Consider the following 16,147-nt stretch of genomic DNA (forward strand, 5'->3'; position numbering starts at 1 on the left):
AGAAAATACTGGGAAACCAATCAGGTGAAGGTCGACCCAGGGTGACCTCAGATTGTGAAGACAGGGGAATATTGAGGCTCACTCGACGTCATCCATTTGCCACAAGTAACGTTCTGAAAACACCACCGTTACAATTTCGTCTCAACGCGAATAGTTCGGAATCGCCCAAGGACAGCCGGGTACAACGCTAGAAGGCCATCAAACAAGAACGTTTGGCTTGGTGTTTACCACGGCAACACTGGAATCCGAGGAATACATTGGTCTGACGAAAGGTGATTGTAACTCATGGATGCTTGTGAAATTAGAGGAAGCGAAATACAGCATCTGCAGCGGAAACGTTCAACCAACTGTTGCCTTTGGTGGAGATTCCGTCATGGTAGGAGCTGTGTCTCTCATGACTGTAAACTTAACCAACTTTACTTTAGCTTTACCAACGTACTGTGGATACACACCACTGATGTTAGCCGAAACATTCAGCTTTGTAAAAAATACCGGGGGTGTTTAACTTTTGTCCATGTGTCTATATTGAATGTTAGATATTGACTATATTAAAGTAGTTGACATTTAGAGTCTGAGCATGTGTAATAATTAGTGTAGAAGACTTAAGTGCAGGGTGATATGTGCCAAGTTGAGGTACAGCACATTTAGTGTTTGGACAAATGTTGTAAGATAAAAAGCAGCGGTTGATAAGCCCGAGGTAATAAACATACGGTCGATGCAGTAGAATTTTATTTCAACATTCTACATGATGCAGTATTGCATCTCGTCTGGTCTTCAGGGTCTTCTGGTCTACCTCACACAATAGGGCTGCTTGGAAGGTGAAGGACGCCGTTCAGGACGTAGATGACGCCGTTGGTGGCATGAATCACATTCATGATGCTGACCCTGTTGAACTGGGGCACGTGGCCTGCAATGTATTCCCAACAAAATGGTTTTAGGCCGTTTCAAACAGCACTGGGAGAGGATTAGAAAGCCGTGTTGAGAGAGATTATAAGAATGTTTCCTAAATCGCGTAGGCTCAAATGATTTGGTATATATCGACGTCTTTTCAGACGTCAAAGAAAATGAAGCACATTCGAAATACTTAGTCTTAAACAGTCTTGAAACAGTCAGTCCTTTTCGAGGCATATTCTTGAGAGTCATGCGATAATAATATGCAAATAGAATTACTTGAATCATGACTAACTGATACATAGCCTGTAGGAATACACCTGACATGTCTGCATAGGTCCAGGAAACCAAATGTGAAGACCTTTACTAAAGACTTGATAATAAGCAGAGCCGTAATATTAGTAAAAATTGTAATAGTAAGCCATTTCTGTGATAGACTTTTGTCATTTGATTTGTTTACAAACAAATGAGTTGCCAATGCAAAACATGTTTTCCCCTTGAATTGGGGTAAACAGTTTGATGAAAAAATATCCATTCAATATCCAATGATCTCGACCTCGATTATCTTATCACAATACATTGTCCAATGAAATTGTTGACAGGTCAAAAGAATGCTGTGTAATAGTCCAAGAAAAAGGTCCGTAGACATGGGTGTGAATTTGTGTTAACTTAATGTTTTAGTCAGAAACGGTTAACCCAGACAATCATGGCCTGTACACAAAGCAGACACAAATAGTGTACAGGATTGGGTCTTCAGTGTGTGCTGGTTATCATTTTCAATTTGTACTAGCTCCGTCTGTCTCATTTAGTCTCTGATGATATGTGTCTCACCGTTCTGCATGGAGACGTGGATGCGGTGTCCCTCCAGAGAGGTGAGCATGTCGTTCTGATGCAGAGAATCGGGGCCGTGGATGCCGTCCAAGATGTGGTACATCATTGTGCCTGAAAAAACACGCCCAAACTTGCAACACTGTGTGTGATATGGTCATTTTATACAGCTTATCTATTTGTGTAGGTAAATACAAATTAAAGAAATACCCAGTTAGTGTCAAGTAACGTGTGAATATTTTGTGGAATATGAAACAAAGAGGTGTACATACTCTTCAGAAAATTGGCCTGCTTGTCAAGGTTGTTTCGGTAGACCGTCGGGAGGCTGCTGAACGCTGCATTGGTCGGCGCAAGAAGGGTCACTTGGGGTCCTACAGGAGGAGATTATAGGCATTGTGTACTCACGGAAGAGACATGTTCACCAATACGTGTTTGGCCCCAAAGGCAAGGCTATGTTTCAGTTAAAGCATTGACAGAATTGTTGTATTACCGTGGCTTATACTAATGAACACGTTAATCTGAAAAACGAATGAAACAAAGGCAAAGTTAAAGCAAAGACTGACATTCTGTCTTCAAGAAGTAAATGTGTTACTTACTCTCGATCTCGCTCCAGGTTCCAGTTTTCATCAAGTCCACAATCAAGGTGCTGTACTGACCATAGCTCTGAGTTAAAACATGTGCTATACTGCCATGCGTCATATTGCCATGAGTACCGTTGCCATTCGTAGTGCAGTTGACACCCAAGGTTCCGTTGGGGCAGATTGTGCCGTTGCCATCGTAAGTGCAGTTGACGCCAAAGGTCCCGTTGGGGAAAATTGAGCCGTTGCCATGCTGGATTAGATGATTGACAGTGTTGGCGTTATATGTGAAGTTTCCATTGGTGCCGTTGCCATGGAGGGTGCAGTTTCTCCCGTAAGTCCCGTTAATGCATCCTGAGAAATTGGCATGCTGGATTGGGTAATTGGTGAAGTTTCCATTGGTAGCGTTGCCATGGAGGGTGCAGTTTCTCCCGTAAGTCCCGTTAATGCATCCTGAGAAATTGGCATGCTGGATTGGGTAATTGGTGAAGTTTCCATTGGTACCGTTGCCATGGTTGGTGCAGTTTCTCCCGTAAGTCCCGTTAATGCATCCTGAGAAATTGGCATGCTGGATTGGGTAATTGGTGAAGTTTCCATTGGTACCGTTGCCATGGAGGGTGCAGTTTCTCCCGTAAGTCCCGTTTATGCATCCTGAGAAATTGGCATGCTGGATTGGGTAATTGGTGAAGTTTCCATTGGTACCGTTGCCATGGAGGGTGCAGTTTCTCCCGTAAGTCCCGTTAATGCATCCTGAGAAATTGGCATGCTGGATTGGGTAATTGGTGAAGTTTCCATTGGTACCGTTGCCATGGTTGGTGCAGTTTCTCCCGTAAGTCCCGTTAATGCATCCTGAGAAATTGGCATGCTGGATTGGGTAATTGGTGAAGTTTCCATTGGTACCGTTGCCATGGAAGGTGCAGTTTCTCCCGTAAGTCCCGTTAATGCATCCTGAGAAATTGGCATGCTGGATTGGGTAATTGGTGAAGTTTCCATTGGTACCGTTGCCATGGTTGGTGCAGTTTCTCCCGTAAGTCCCGTTAATGCATCCTGAGAAATTGGCATGCTGGATTGGGTAATTGGTGAAGTTTCCATTGGTACCGTTGCCATGGTTGGTGCAGTTTCTCCCGTAAGTCCGTTAATGCATCCTGAGAAATTGGCATGCTGGATTGGGTAATTGGTGAAGTTTCCATTGGTACCGTTGCCATGGAGGGTGCAGTTTCTCCCGTAAGTCCCGTTAATGCATCCTGAGAAATTGGCATGCTGGATTGGGTAATTGGTGAAGTTTCCATTGGTACCGTTGCCATGGTTGGTGCAGTTTCTCCCGTAAGTCCCGTTAATGCATCCTGAAATTGGCATGCTGGATTGGGTAATTGGTGAAGTTTCCATTGGTACCGTTGCCATGGAGGGTGCAGTTTCTCCCGTAAAGTCCGTTAATGCATCCTGAGAAATTGGCATGCTGGATTGGGTAATTGGTGAAGTTTCCATTGGTACCGTTGCCATGGAGGGTGCAGTTTCTCCCGTAAGTCCGTTAATGCATCCTGAGAAATTGGCATGCTGGATTGGGTAATTGGTGAAGTTTCCATTGGTACCGTTGCCATGGTTGGTGCAGTTTCTCCCGTAAGTCCCGTTAATGCATCCTGAGAAATTGGCATGCTGGATTGGGTAATTGGTGAAGTTTCCATTGGTACCGTTGCCATGGAGGGTGCAGTTTCTCCCGTAAGTCCCGTTAATGCATCCTGAGAAATTGGCATGCTGGATTGGGTGGTTGGTGAAGTTTCCATGGGTACCGTTGCCATGGTTGGTGCAGTTTCTCCCGTAAGTCCCGTTAATGCATCCTGAGAAATTGGCATGCTGGATTGGGTGATTGGTGAAGTTTCCATTGGTACCGTTGCCATGGGGGTACAGTTTCTCCCGTAAGTCCGTTAATGCATCCTGAGAAATTGGCATGCTGGATTGGGTAATTGGTGAAGTGTCCACGGGTACCGTTGCCATGGAGGGTGCAGTTTCTCCCGTAAGTCCCGTTAATGCATCCTGAGAAATTGGCATGCTGGATTGGGTAATTGGTGAAGTTTCCATTGGTACCGTTGCCATGGTTGGTGCAGTTTCTCCCGTAAGTCCCGTTAATGCATCCTGAGAAATTGGCATGCTGGATTGGGTAATTGGTGAAGTTTCCATTGGTACCGTTGCCATGGAGGGTGCAGTTTCTCCCGTAAGTCCCGTTAATGCATCCTGAGAAATTGGCATGCTGGATTGGGTAATTGGTGAAGTTTCCATTGGTACCGTTGCCATGGAGGGTGCAGTTTCTCCCGTAAGTCCCGTTAATGCATCCTGAGAAATTGGCATGCTGGATTGGGTAATTGGTGAAGTTTCCATTGGTACCGTTGCCATGGAGGGTGCAGTTTCTCCCGTAAGTCCCGTTAATGCATCCTGAGAAATTGGCATGCTGGATTGGGTAATTGGTGAAGTTTCCATTGGTACCGTTGCCATGAAGGGAGCAGTTTCTCCCGTAAGTCCCGTTAATGCATCCTGAGAAATTGGCATGCTGGATTGGGTAATTGGTGAAGTTTCCATTGGTACCGTTGCCATGGTTGGTGCAGTTTCTCCCGTAAGTCCCGTTAATGCATCCTGAGAAATTGGCATGCTGGATTGGGTAATTGGTGAAGTTTCCATTGGTACCGTTGCCATGGGGGGTACAGTTTCTCCCGTAAGTCCCGTTTATGCATCCTGAGAAATTGGCATGCTGGATTGGGTAATTGGTGAAGTGTCCACGGGTACCGTTGCCATGGAGGGTGCAGTTTCTCCCGTAAGTCCCGTTAATGCATCCTGAGAAATTGGCATGCTGGATTGGGTAATTGGTGAAGTTTCCATTGGTACCCTTGCCATGGTTGGTGCAGTTTCTCCCGTAAGTCCCGTTAATGCATCCTGAGAAATTGGCATGCTGGACTGGGTAATTGGTGAAGTTTCCATTGGTACCGTTGCCATGGAGGGTGCAGTTTCTCCCGTAAGTCCCGTTAATGCATTTTGAGAAATTGGCATGCTGGATTGGGTAATTGGTGAAGTTTCCTTTGGTACCGTTGCCGTGGTTGGTGCAGTTTCTCCCGTAAGTCCCGTTAATGCATCCTGAGAAATTGGCATGCTGGATTGGGTAATTGGTGAAGTTTCCATTGGTACCGTTGCCATGGAGGGTGCAGTTTCTCCCGTAAGTCCCGTTAATGCATCCTGAGAAATTGGCATGCTGGATTGGGTAATTGGTGAAGTTTCCATTGGTAGCGTTGCCATGGAGGGTGCAGTTTATCCCGTAAGTCCCGTTAATACATCCTGAGAAATTGGCATGCTGGATTGGGTGGTTGGTGAAGTGTCCACGGGTACCGTTGCCATGGTTGGTGCAGTTTCTCCCGTAAGTCCCGTTAATGCATATTGAGCCATTGGCATGTTGGATTGGGCGATTGACAGTGTTGGCGCTATGGGTGAAGTTTCCATTGGTACCATTGCCAAGGTGAGTGCAGTTTCTACCCAAAGTGCCATTACGACACAGGACATATGCTTGACGGCGGAGTTGTCCAGACGTTTTGTTGTTGGTTGTGTTGAGCAGTCCTGATCCGTTTAGCACGACCTTGCTGACAAGGAAGATGAAGCCGTTGGAGGCTCTCTTGTTGAATCCCGTGATATTGACACCGTTCACGAACACTGCCTGCATTAACGAAAAAAAGGAGAGAATAGAATGCCTAAGCTCTAAATCAGTATGGCCAAGGTCGAAATCTGCAGTGAGTTTTGTGTACCTTGTTCTTATGGAAGGCAGTGCAGTATGGTATTTGTGTCGTTGAAACAGAGAAATCTACTCAAAAGTGCCTGTTATTCTTGTTTGCCTTGGTCTAAATATCATTAAAGTAAATGAATTCACATATCAGCGTCTGTTGTCCTTGTTTACCTTGGTCTTAGTTGGATTAAAGAACAGGAATCTCCAATATACTTTCTGTCGTTCTTGTTAACCTTGGTCTTAGTGTGATAATAATACTGGAATCTCCACTTTAGTATTTGTCCTTCTTGCTTACCTTAGTCTTGGTGTGGTTAAAGTGCAGGAATCTTCCAGACAGCGTCCTCAGTTTCTTGTTTCGGATCAATTCGGATCTGTTGTAAGTTCCATTGACGGAGTGGAAGAGGATGAGCTGTCTCAGCAGGGTCTTGTTTCCTGTGATGTTTCTTGGCAGAACATTGAAGGCCTTGTTGTCTGGGACGAACAGGGTGAAGTTCCCAGCTGAAACAACAAGTAACGACATAGCCTCATATTCAACAAGAGAAGCAAAGTTTCATACGCATATGCTTTGCATCGATGTTAAATGGCAAATATAACATATGTTCGATAACTACGAGAGCGGCTGCCCTACTGAAGGCATCTGTCACAAAGAAACCACTTGTTCCTGAAAATGTGTACTGCGTCAGTAAAATCTTTCGTTTTTAGTCTATTAATGTTTGATAAACCAATTCCATCAGCATTTATTTTCGTGTTTTGATAAAAGAAGCTAGCCTTTACAGTAAACCATTGCATAATTCCAGCATAGAAAACCATGGCAAACGTTTCCCTTTACAAATAATGTTTGATCTCTTATTAAAACTAGGGCTATGTAATACTACCGGTAAACCGGTAGATATCGGTACAGTATCTCGCGATATTATCGCTATATGGTTCAGATTCTGCAATATATTGGGTCATCCAGAGTTAGCTCCCTTTGAATTATTTGTGCCCTTGATTTCCATGTAACTTTTACAAGTGGAAGTGACATTATAAGTTTCTTTTGGACTTATTAGTAGAGGCTCTGGGTCTGAGTGACCATTTTACAATTCACAATTGTTATTTTTGTTTATTTCATCATGGGACATATGATATCAATTTATCATAAATGTCTAAGTCTCAATTTTGTAGGACTGTATAATGACATTCTAGTCAAGGTTCTTAGTTATTGGATTTTAAGCTCAACTAGTTAAACTAAATCATGTGTTTGTTTCATAGTTCATAATAACACATGTTTATATTGGATTGAATCTGAATGAATCACTGATATACAGTAACAATAATTACACACTACATTGAAGTGCATTCTGTTGAAGCAAACAACACTGCCGCTGAAAATCATGTTATACTATTAACTTTATCATTATGTTGCAATACTTCAATCAAACATTCCATGTTGAGGCTTTATATCATTTTATCTATCTGCAAACGATTGGCATACAACCATACACAATGGGGACGGGGAGCCTGAAAGTATGCTGAAACAGCAACTAAGAACAGCAACTAAGAAGATGATGAGAGCTAATATGAATTTATGATGTATGCACTTGGGCAGAAACCTTCCAGTCAATATATCACATATGTGATGGATATTAAAGTAAAATAAGTTTGTTAATTTGTTATCCACATGCCCAGTTCCTTTCGTGCATTCTCATTGGTTTGTCGTATTTTCGCGCATAAGAATCATGGACAAATCTTCTTCGAGGTTACAGAAAGGAGCGAGTGTTGACAAGTGGCAGATCCCTTATCACCTTGCCTAATTGTGCTTTTCCCCAACACTATTTCAGACTGTATTAGTATTGTATAATCTTCACAGGCAAAAGTAAATCTACGACACTGACATGGATATGCCATCGACATTGAACCACTCTGAACGAAGCCTGTCATATAGCTGCATTGAATTACCTTTCCTTGTGAAGTTAGCTGTCAGGTTGGCTTCGTGAACAAAGTCGGCGAACTTCGTCGCCCCCAGGCTCTTGGCAAGAGGTATGAGCTGTTTAAGTGTGTCCCGTTGGAAGGGAAGAGACATCACCACCCCGAGCACCGTGGCCGCCACTAAGCTGATGAGAAGGGTCTTCATTCTGCAGGAACAACTGCTGAAACTGAGTCAAAACAGTCTTTATATTGCCTTGCGGAAAGTTTATCTTGCGTTGGTCTTTTATCTTGTGGTTTGATTGGTCCAGAGAATCACATGGTTGATAAGAATCGGTATATAAAGGCACGACATATATTTAGAATTATCTTTCTGTAACGAACGCATGTTAGATGCATGTATTTCATAATTCCAAATACTGGAACAACTTGTACAAATCCTTGAATGTGAGAGCCGAGAGTTCTGGTATCAACTAAGACCTGGGGTGATGTGCAGTGAATTGAGATGAATGTGATATCATGTAAGGATGGAGTAGAGTGTTTCGGGTGTGAAATAAAAAGCCGATGGAAACATTTTGATATTGAACTTGGAAAGGGTGATGGTTCTGACATTAGGTAAAGAGAGGGAGGAGACATGTCAGATATATATAGATTAGGTGGAGTTGGTATGAGATAAAGAATGGGTGGACACAATTCCAATGATAAGTAAACAGAAGGTGAAGGTAGTTTTTGATATTATAAAAACAGAAGGTGCAAGTTGCTCTGATATTAGATACAGTGTTTTGTTTGGGCTGATGCTGTTTTTTTTAAATTTTGGACGGTGATGGTTTTCTCTATATACCTTTCAGATATGAGAGTAAAAATGAAAGAAGGCGGTCTTAATATTAGATGAAGAGTGGATGGAGTTTGTTCTCATATAAGTTATAGAGACGGTTGATGTTGCTCTGATATCAAATAAAGAGACGGTGGGTTTGGCTCTGATATCAAATAAAGAGACGGTGGATGTGGCTCTGATGTCATATATAGAGACGGTGGATGTGGCTCTTATATCAAATAAAGAGACGGTGGGTGTGGCTCTGATATAAAATAAAGAGACGGTGGATGTGGTTCTGACATCAAAAAAGAGACGGTGGATTGGCTCTGATATCAAATAAAGAGACGGTGGATGTGGCTCTGATATCAAATAAAGAGAAAGAGGGTGTGGTTCTGATATTAAATATAGAGAAGTTGGTTGTGATTCTAGATTATAATAAGAGACGTTAGGTACGGTTCTTATGTTACATTGACTCACGGTGGGTGTGGTTCACCCCTCATGCACACCTACACCCCTCATTCACACGCACACCTACTCAAGGAATGTTGCTAAACGCGTCCAAAACCATACTATCATAGATTTCTTGAGATACCTTATCTACACTGACAATACTACAGGTCGGGTTGTAAACCGACTCATCAGACCTGACATTGCAGGAATGTTGTTACAAAGGTGCCTAAAACCATACCTTTATAAAACATTCGCATTTACACTGACTAAACTATGTTTCAGTTTTGACTAGAAACAATAACGTCTGTGAAATGCTACTGAAATAGACAGCAAGGAGTTATAACACACTGACAGGTAAAATACAATGTTAGCTGCACCTGGCAATATTCCAGCTATATGGCGGTGGACTGTAAATAATCGAGTCTGGACCAATCCAGTGATTGACATCATCAACGTCTATCTAGGCAACTGAGATACGATGGCGTGCATCAACCACCAAGACGGTGAACCTGATCACCTTGTCCTCTCAGGTGCATCTTACGATAAGTATGATTTCTGAACACCAAACCGAGTCGACAGTCATGGGGTTATACTTATGCATAGGAAAGATAATGTGTGAGGATTTAACTGTGCATAACTGAATGTGGAACTTTTAAAGAATATATTTATAGGGAGTTCCGTCAACTAAACCAAACTTTGCATTTGAATTTGAGAATCCGACTTATAAAAGAATTTCCTGTTGGTATAGTGAGTTTTGTTCGCCAGTGTATTAGTTTACATCTGATAGTGTTCGTGTGAATTTGTACGATTGGTCCAACATGATATTAGAATCCGACTTATACTTTCCTCTTGGTATAGTGTGTTTTGTTCGCCAGTGTATTAGTTTACATCTGACGGTGTTCATGTGAATTTGTACGATTGGTCCAACATGATTTTAGAACATTGTTTCGTCTATAAATACGATTTCTAACATACTTTTGCTCCTGGTAGTTTCTTTGTCTAGCCAGTGTATAACGCACCGATGTATTAGTTTACACCCGGTGCTTGTTTTATAAATATTTTTGATACAGTCGACCATGTTGTTTTTGTGTGTGCGTTATATTGATCATTGCTCATAATTTCAGTCATTGATTTGTGTGTTCAATAGCTACAGCAGCCACCATGAATCAAACACACACAGCAATGCTATCACATGCCTTTGTAGCAAGTAGATGGCTTCAAAACCCTACAAGCAACGGACTCAGACATCAAGAGCCTACAGGTAAGCGTTGTGACCTTGAAGTTCACGACGAGTGCAACCGACATCAAATGCTCATTCGTTTATGATAGTTCGTAGCTGTGGACAGTGGGACATTGTATGTTTCCTGTGTAACAGTATTTGGGGGGTAGAGTTGAAGAGTTAAGTAACTGCTTCACAGTACCAGTTAGGACTGATGTCGGTTATATACTAGCAGAAAACTTTACTGACTGACTGACTGACTGAGTTCAGTTTTACGCCGCTTTTTGGCAATATTCGAGGAATACCACGGCGGGGGACACCAGAAATGGGCTTCACACATGGTACCCATGTGGGGAATCGAACCCGGGTCTTCGGCGTGACGAGCCAACGCATTAACCACTAGGCTACCCAACCGCCCCTACAGAAACATTTAAACGTGCATACCATAATTCCATAAAACAGAAGATATTTAAAAATTTGTTTGAAAAAATAATCCTGAATAATCATGTAACAAAGCATTTTGAATGAACTTTGATGTCACGTATCTCACGTGGCACGAGTACTTTGTGCACAATGAACTACCTCACTTTTTGCATGCCTTTTGACACCTGAAGTTCACACACCTGATATTAAAAACTGAAGTGCGGTTGATTACTCTCTCGCCTCTGAATGTTGTGGAAAACACGTTGACTTGAATCCAAACTGCGCGCAGGTCATGCCACGGCTTACAGAAAATCAGCGTCTCCGCGCCGTGGGTATCCTGGAGACTGGAATGTCCCAAAATGAAGTGACATGTTGGTGTCCATCGAAACACGGTCTCATCTCTATGGAGACGTTTTCAACATAATGGGATTTGTCTCATACCGGCCGTCCACGCGTGACGTCACATCAAGACTATCCCATTCAACTGACCCATCTAAGGAATCCAGACTGGCAGTTTGACTGCTCGGACCATTCCTGGCTTACGTCCAATCAGTTCCAGGACTGTAGGAAACAGACTGAGGGAGTACAACATCCGACCCCGACCGCCTGCAATACGTACAACTTTGCTCCAACGTCACCGACAGACACGTGTTGCCTGGTGCAGACAGCATCTACGGTACTGGGGACAAGATTGGGATGGTGTTTTGGTCACTGACGAGTCGAGATTTCATCTGAACTGCACAGATGGCAGGGCAAGGGTGAACGGTATGCCGACGCGTGCGTTGTTCAACTTCGACAGTTTGGTGGCGGAAGTGTTATAGGATCAACGTCAATGGTGGACACACACAATTCTGAATTTGTGAACTGACTTTTCACACCACATCTCTTCAAGAGACGTTATGCTGCAGTTATAGAAGGATGTTCCACACACAGCAAACTGCCTCCAAGCCGACCGGTGCTGTCGTCATAATGCTGCCACGTAGCAATCCACTTACCTTCCACTCTCGTAACAGTGAGTGAGTGAGTGAGTGAGGCTTAATAGACCGATCCAGTCTGTCAATCAAAACTTGCGCGCTGTTTGGATGTGTCAGACTTATTTCCGGGTTCAAACGATGCCTCCGAAGCGATGTGCTTCGAATTATGCCATTTACACTCGCTATATCTATTACATATAGCTGCGATTTGATGTGTACCTTTACCAAAACCATTATGGTCAAGACAAAAGGAATTGAGGCGGATCAAGGAGCGCGATAGGCCTAACGATCAGTTAAATGTCTGTACCATCGTTCACGAAACCTTCGTCTGCCTGCAGATGAGAATTTGCACGAATTTCCTCACTTTTGCACATGTGCAGTAATCATTACCAATTGGTGACAACAAATAGCAGTTTAAGACTTTGCAAGGGTTATAAACACGGACAATTCTTGTAACTACAAAATTGTTTTTGCTTAACGTTTTTAGTCCCTACTGGGCATTGAGTTGGTACGCCATAAAGCTCAAATGAGACGGGCGAGAAAGCCGTCACACAATGTAAACAAATCTGACAGCGATCTGATTTCGGTTCTAGGGTCGACCGAAAGAGCAAAACGTGTTACATTAAAGAACAATGTGGCGGATAATGGTTCCCTTCGCTCTTAAATATTCTTAAATTTGTCACACATTTTAGGATGTTTTAAGTATCTAAAGCACAATCTGAAGGCCTACTGCACAGTGTCTTGTTAATAGTGCAAAATATTCGAGGAGTAACAATTTTTTATTCAAACGAAAATATTGTCAGTGTCAGCAGTTGCCTATCATGCAATATCCAAATATCAAAATTAATTCATATGAGTGCCTATAAATCTATGCTTCAAATATTTCAGAATTTTTATAAAGAGATGGATGGGGCTTTGAATTGACTTACGTTCCTCCATGTGGATCGAATACGAAAACTATGTGAGAAGAATAGTGACTTTCTGTAGTATTGGGCGGAATGAAATAAAGTGTATTATTATCTTAATTATGAGGACATTTGAAGTTTTGTTACAACATAGAATTATACACATATATTGGTACAATTTAGGAGCAATATTGCAACTGTCATTTCGCTTAATTCAATGGAAATGATAGCAGGGTATGTTTTAAGAATCTTGTTTTTTTTAGTAAATGTAGAAGGGTAATAAAATTAATAATAACCTAATCAATTATAAATAATTATTTTATTGATTGACATATCAGACTCATATGATTTTTAAGGCAGAACTAGGCAAACAAACACTATACAAATCATGGCAGGACAATCACTTGGTATTAACATAGTTTGTTGGCTCCTGCTTTTAGATGTTTTTACTAATAAGATAATGCTGAAAGTGATTGCTAGTATCATAACTCATCAAAGTTATTCCAACATCCAGACAACCCTACGTTTTGGTCACATCCTGGTCAGGCATTATCCAGTCCTGGCACTGAATAACTTACAAAAATCTCAGTTGATTTTTCATGTAATGGAATAAATATTGAAACATATATTTAACCCAGATTTGATGTAATTTTTCTTATAAATCATCAGTTTTTGAGGAGGTTACTAATATTTGAGGACTGAGCCAAAGCTAGTGTTTATTAAGATGTTGGTTTTGGACAAATTGTTCAAGTTTGTTGATGGTTATTTGCAACATGAGCTTCATATTAAACTGCACACTGGTTTGTGAACGCTTTTCATGTGTTTTCCTAAACTTTTTGCTATGACTTTTACCACATTTTGAGTCAACCTTATTATAATTTTGATGACACTAATAAGTATCTCAGAAAAGGAAATAGATCAAAATTTAGAAATGTCCTCTAGGGATATAGTCGTAGATCTAATAAAACAAAGATTATCATTGTTTAAGAAGCAATAATGTCAATATGAATTTGTATTGACAAAAAGCTTTGAAGTTAGGATATATTCTTTGCACCTTATTTGCACTAATAGTTATAGCAGTTAAATATCTCTGAAGAAAAAAGCAATATTTTTGTAATTTGTGTAACATTCTATTTCAATGCTAGCTAATTGTTCGGATAACTGTGGATCCTCTGTTCAAAGATTTTGCATCACAGGTTTCCTATTTCTGGAAGATGGGTCTGCTAGTAGGTGCAGACTGTATCTTGGATCTTCTTTGTGTTCTGGTGCTGTGACATACCTGTACATGAACGCTGGTAGTTTATGAAGTCAAATATTGTCGAAGTCTGTATGTAAGTTAGGATTCCACAACAAACTACATACATTGTATAGACAAATACAATGGAAAGGTTGGTTTTTAAAAATGGATTTCCTTATATTCAGTGTCATTTTAGGATAGTGTACAGATTTTGAAGAGGGAAACTTTACTGAGAATTGCTGCAGATCAGCTGCTGAATATTTGCTTCTGGGTATGTCCAGAGTACATCCATGGAAACATACTGTTTTCAAGCCCAAGCCCATTTTCCAGATTTCCAAATAAGTTCACTAAGTTGCGCACTGTGACTGATTTGTTTACATTAATTATATACAGACAAACAAGGTGCACAAAGTAGTAAACGGGAAATATTTTCTGCTTTTTATTTACCATTTATTAATTCATTAAAACATAGACACCCATGTTTTCAGATTATTTAACTAAGTTTAAACAACGCCAACGGATAAGTAAAGGCGCCACGCGCAACGTTGACAATCTATTTATAGATGCCGAAACGATCTGGAACATGAACATGTGGATGTGTTCATGGTTTTTATAAAATTATGATGGAATTTTTTTGGGGAAAATATCCAAGCAACAAAATTCAGTTACCCTTCCCCTGCTGATATCTTTGACGGAGGTGAATTGCTAGATAGATTAATTGATTCGAAAGAAAATACGCTTCCTATTCTCAGCAACTGGCCCAAACGATTTTTCATCGGGCATGTAACTCATTTTCACTTGCCAATTGCAATCTGCCAACTAAACTATATTAAAATTCACATGCCTATAACTTGCCTCTATAAATATCATTCACAAACGACGGTTACCAAAGTACCACAAGCATAATTCATGAACAACGTTCTCAATCATGTACGTTTCGGTGACGCCATTGTGATTAGTCAGGGTTGTCCCCCTAACGTCAAAAACGAAGTGGGCGGGGCTTATCGGAGGGGACTGGATCGGTCTATTGATCCCTTGCTCTTTGAACAATTCTTCAGTGATTTCAGTACAAGTCGGCAACTTAAGTAACAGCTTGCATATACCGATATTGTCTCCATAGGGAACAAAGTCCGAAGTGTTGAACGTTTACGTTTGTGAAACGTATGAGCATGGTGTAAACAGACATGGATCTAATCTGATCTCAGATTGAAACACCGACATATATGGGACCTTTCATATAGCTGGGGATTAGCGAAAGCTGGTAATTTCATAATGAGATCACTGAATAATCTACAATTCACTTCTTTCAATTTGTGATACGAAAATGTATACGGTTATAATGGTGGATCGTATTGGAATGGTTTGGCTCCTGGTGAACAAAACATCAGGAAAATATGTTGCCCTTATCCACGGCAAAGTCTCACCAAATGACCTGCGTTACGGTGACCTTATTATGTCACCTTGTCTTCAGGCGTGTGTAATCTCGCAAACGTCTGTGACGTCATAGAGGAAAATGTATGGCAAGCTGTTGTTTCCGTTGAACGTATAAAGTCATACATAAGAATACAAATCCATTTGATACATAGTTATGCCGTTCACGTATCAGAGTGTGGGGTATGTGTCCTTCGTTTATGGAGACGACATTCAGTCGACGTATGTTGATATTTGTGAAACGATGATTCAGAAGAAATTTAATTTTCGACTTATTGTGTTACACCATAAGAAATATATTGCAGTTGTTGCGTTTTGTAAAAATGACTGGGAGTTATGTGGAATATTGGACACTGATTATGTTTAAGTTATTTACATTTTGTGTTTGAACATGCGTAATAATTATTGTATTGTAGGGATATGTATAATAAGTTGAGGTACCGGACTTTTAGTGTTTGGACACATGTTGTAAGTGAAAAAGCACATTTAGTACTATGGTACTATTGATAAGTCCGGGGTGAAAACATACTTACATTATAAGTGTATTTCATCATTCTACCTGTTGCACTCACTCACTCACTCACTCACTCTTTCACAGCGTTACTTCTGCTCTACTTCAAACAATAGGACTGCTTGACATTTAGTGTTTGAGCATGTGTAACAATTATTGTCAAGACTTTGATGAAAGGACATGTATAATAAGTTGAGGTAGCTGACACTTAGTGTTTGGACACA

At 41.2% G+C, this 16,147-nt stretch overlaps 2 protein-coding genes across 2 annotated transcripts; both read right to left on the minus strand.

The window, feature by feature from the left end:
- Positions 1-723: 723 nt before the first annotated feature.
- On the minus strand, positions 724-2,694 carry LOC124267475 (transforming growth factor-beta-induced protein ig-h3-like). Its single transcript, XM_046702391.1, has 4 exons — positions 2,316-2,694; positions 1,992-2,090; positions 1,723-1,833; positions 724-907 (listed from the first exon to the last, which is right to left on the minus strand). The coding sequence occupies exons 1-4, from the start codon at positions 2,416-2,418 to the stop codon at positions 795-797; spliced, it is 426 nt and encodes a 141-aa protein (XP_046558347.1). The 5' UTR covers positions 2,419-2,694; the 3' UTR covers positions 724-794.
- A 2,607-nt stretch (positions 2,695-5,301) lies between these two features.
- LOC124267477 (homeobox protein 5-like) lies at positions 5,302-8,197 on the minus strand (the record flags this gene model as incomplete). Its single annotated transcript, XM_046702392.1, has 3 exons — positions 7,993-8,197; positions 6,350-6,552; positions 5,302-5,988 (listed from the first exon to the last, which is right to left on the minus strand). Coding segments are annotated over exons 1-3 (1,065 nt in total), but the record flags the coding sequence as incomplete, so codon positions are not given.
- Positions 8,198-16,147: the final 7,950 nt, after the last annotated feature.

This window comes from Haliotis rubra, unplaced genomic scaffold, assembly GCF_003918875.1.
Source record: "Haliotis rubra isolate DU_JTF1 unplaced genomic scaffold, ASM391887v1 Scf1312, whole genome shotgun sequence".
Taxonomy (NCBI): domain Eukaryota; kingdom Metazoa; phylum Mollusca; class Gastropoda; order Lepetellida; family Haliotidae; genus Haliotis; species Haliotis rubra.

What these genes read in the sequence shown, in the direction of transcription:
- LOC124267475 (XM_046702391.1), bottom strand. Translation starts at nt 2,418, where the DNA reads ATGACGCATGGCAGTATAGCACATGTTTTAACTCAGAGCTATGGTCAG. An exon ending in AACCTGGAGCGAGATCGAGA is followed by an intron (nt 2,091 to 2,315) that starts GTAAGTAACACA and finishes CTCCTCCTGTAG; the next exon opens with GACCCCAAGTGACCCTTCTT. An exon ending in CCACGTCTCCATGCAGAACG is followed by an intron (nt 908 to 1,722) that starts GTGAGACACATA and finishes AATACATTGCAG; the next exon opens with GCCACGTGCCCCAGTTCAAC.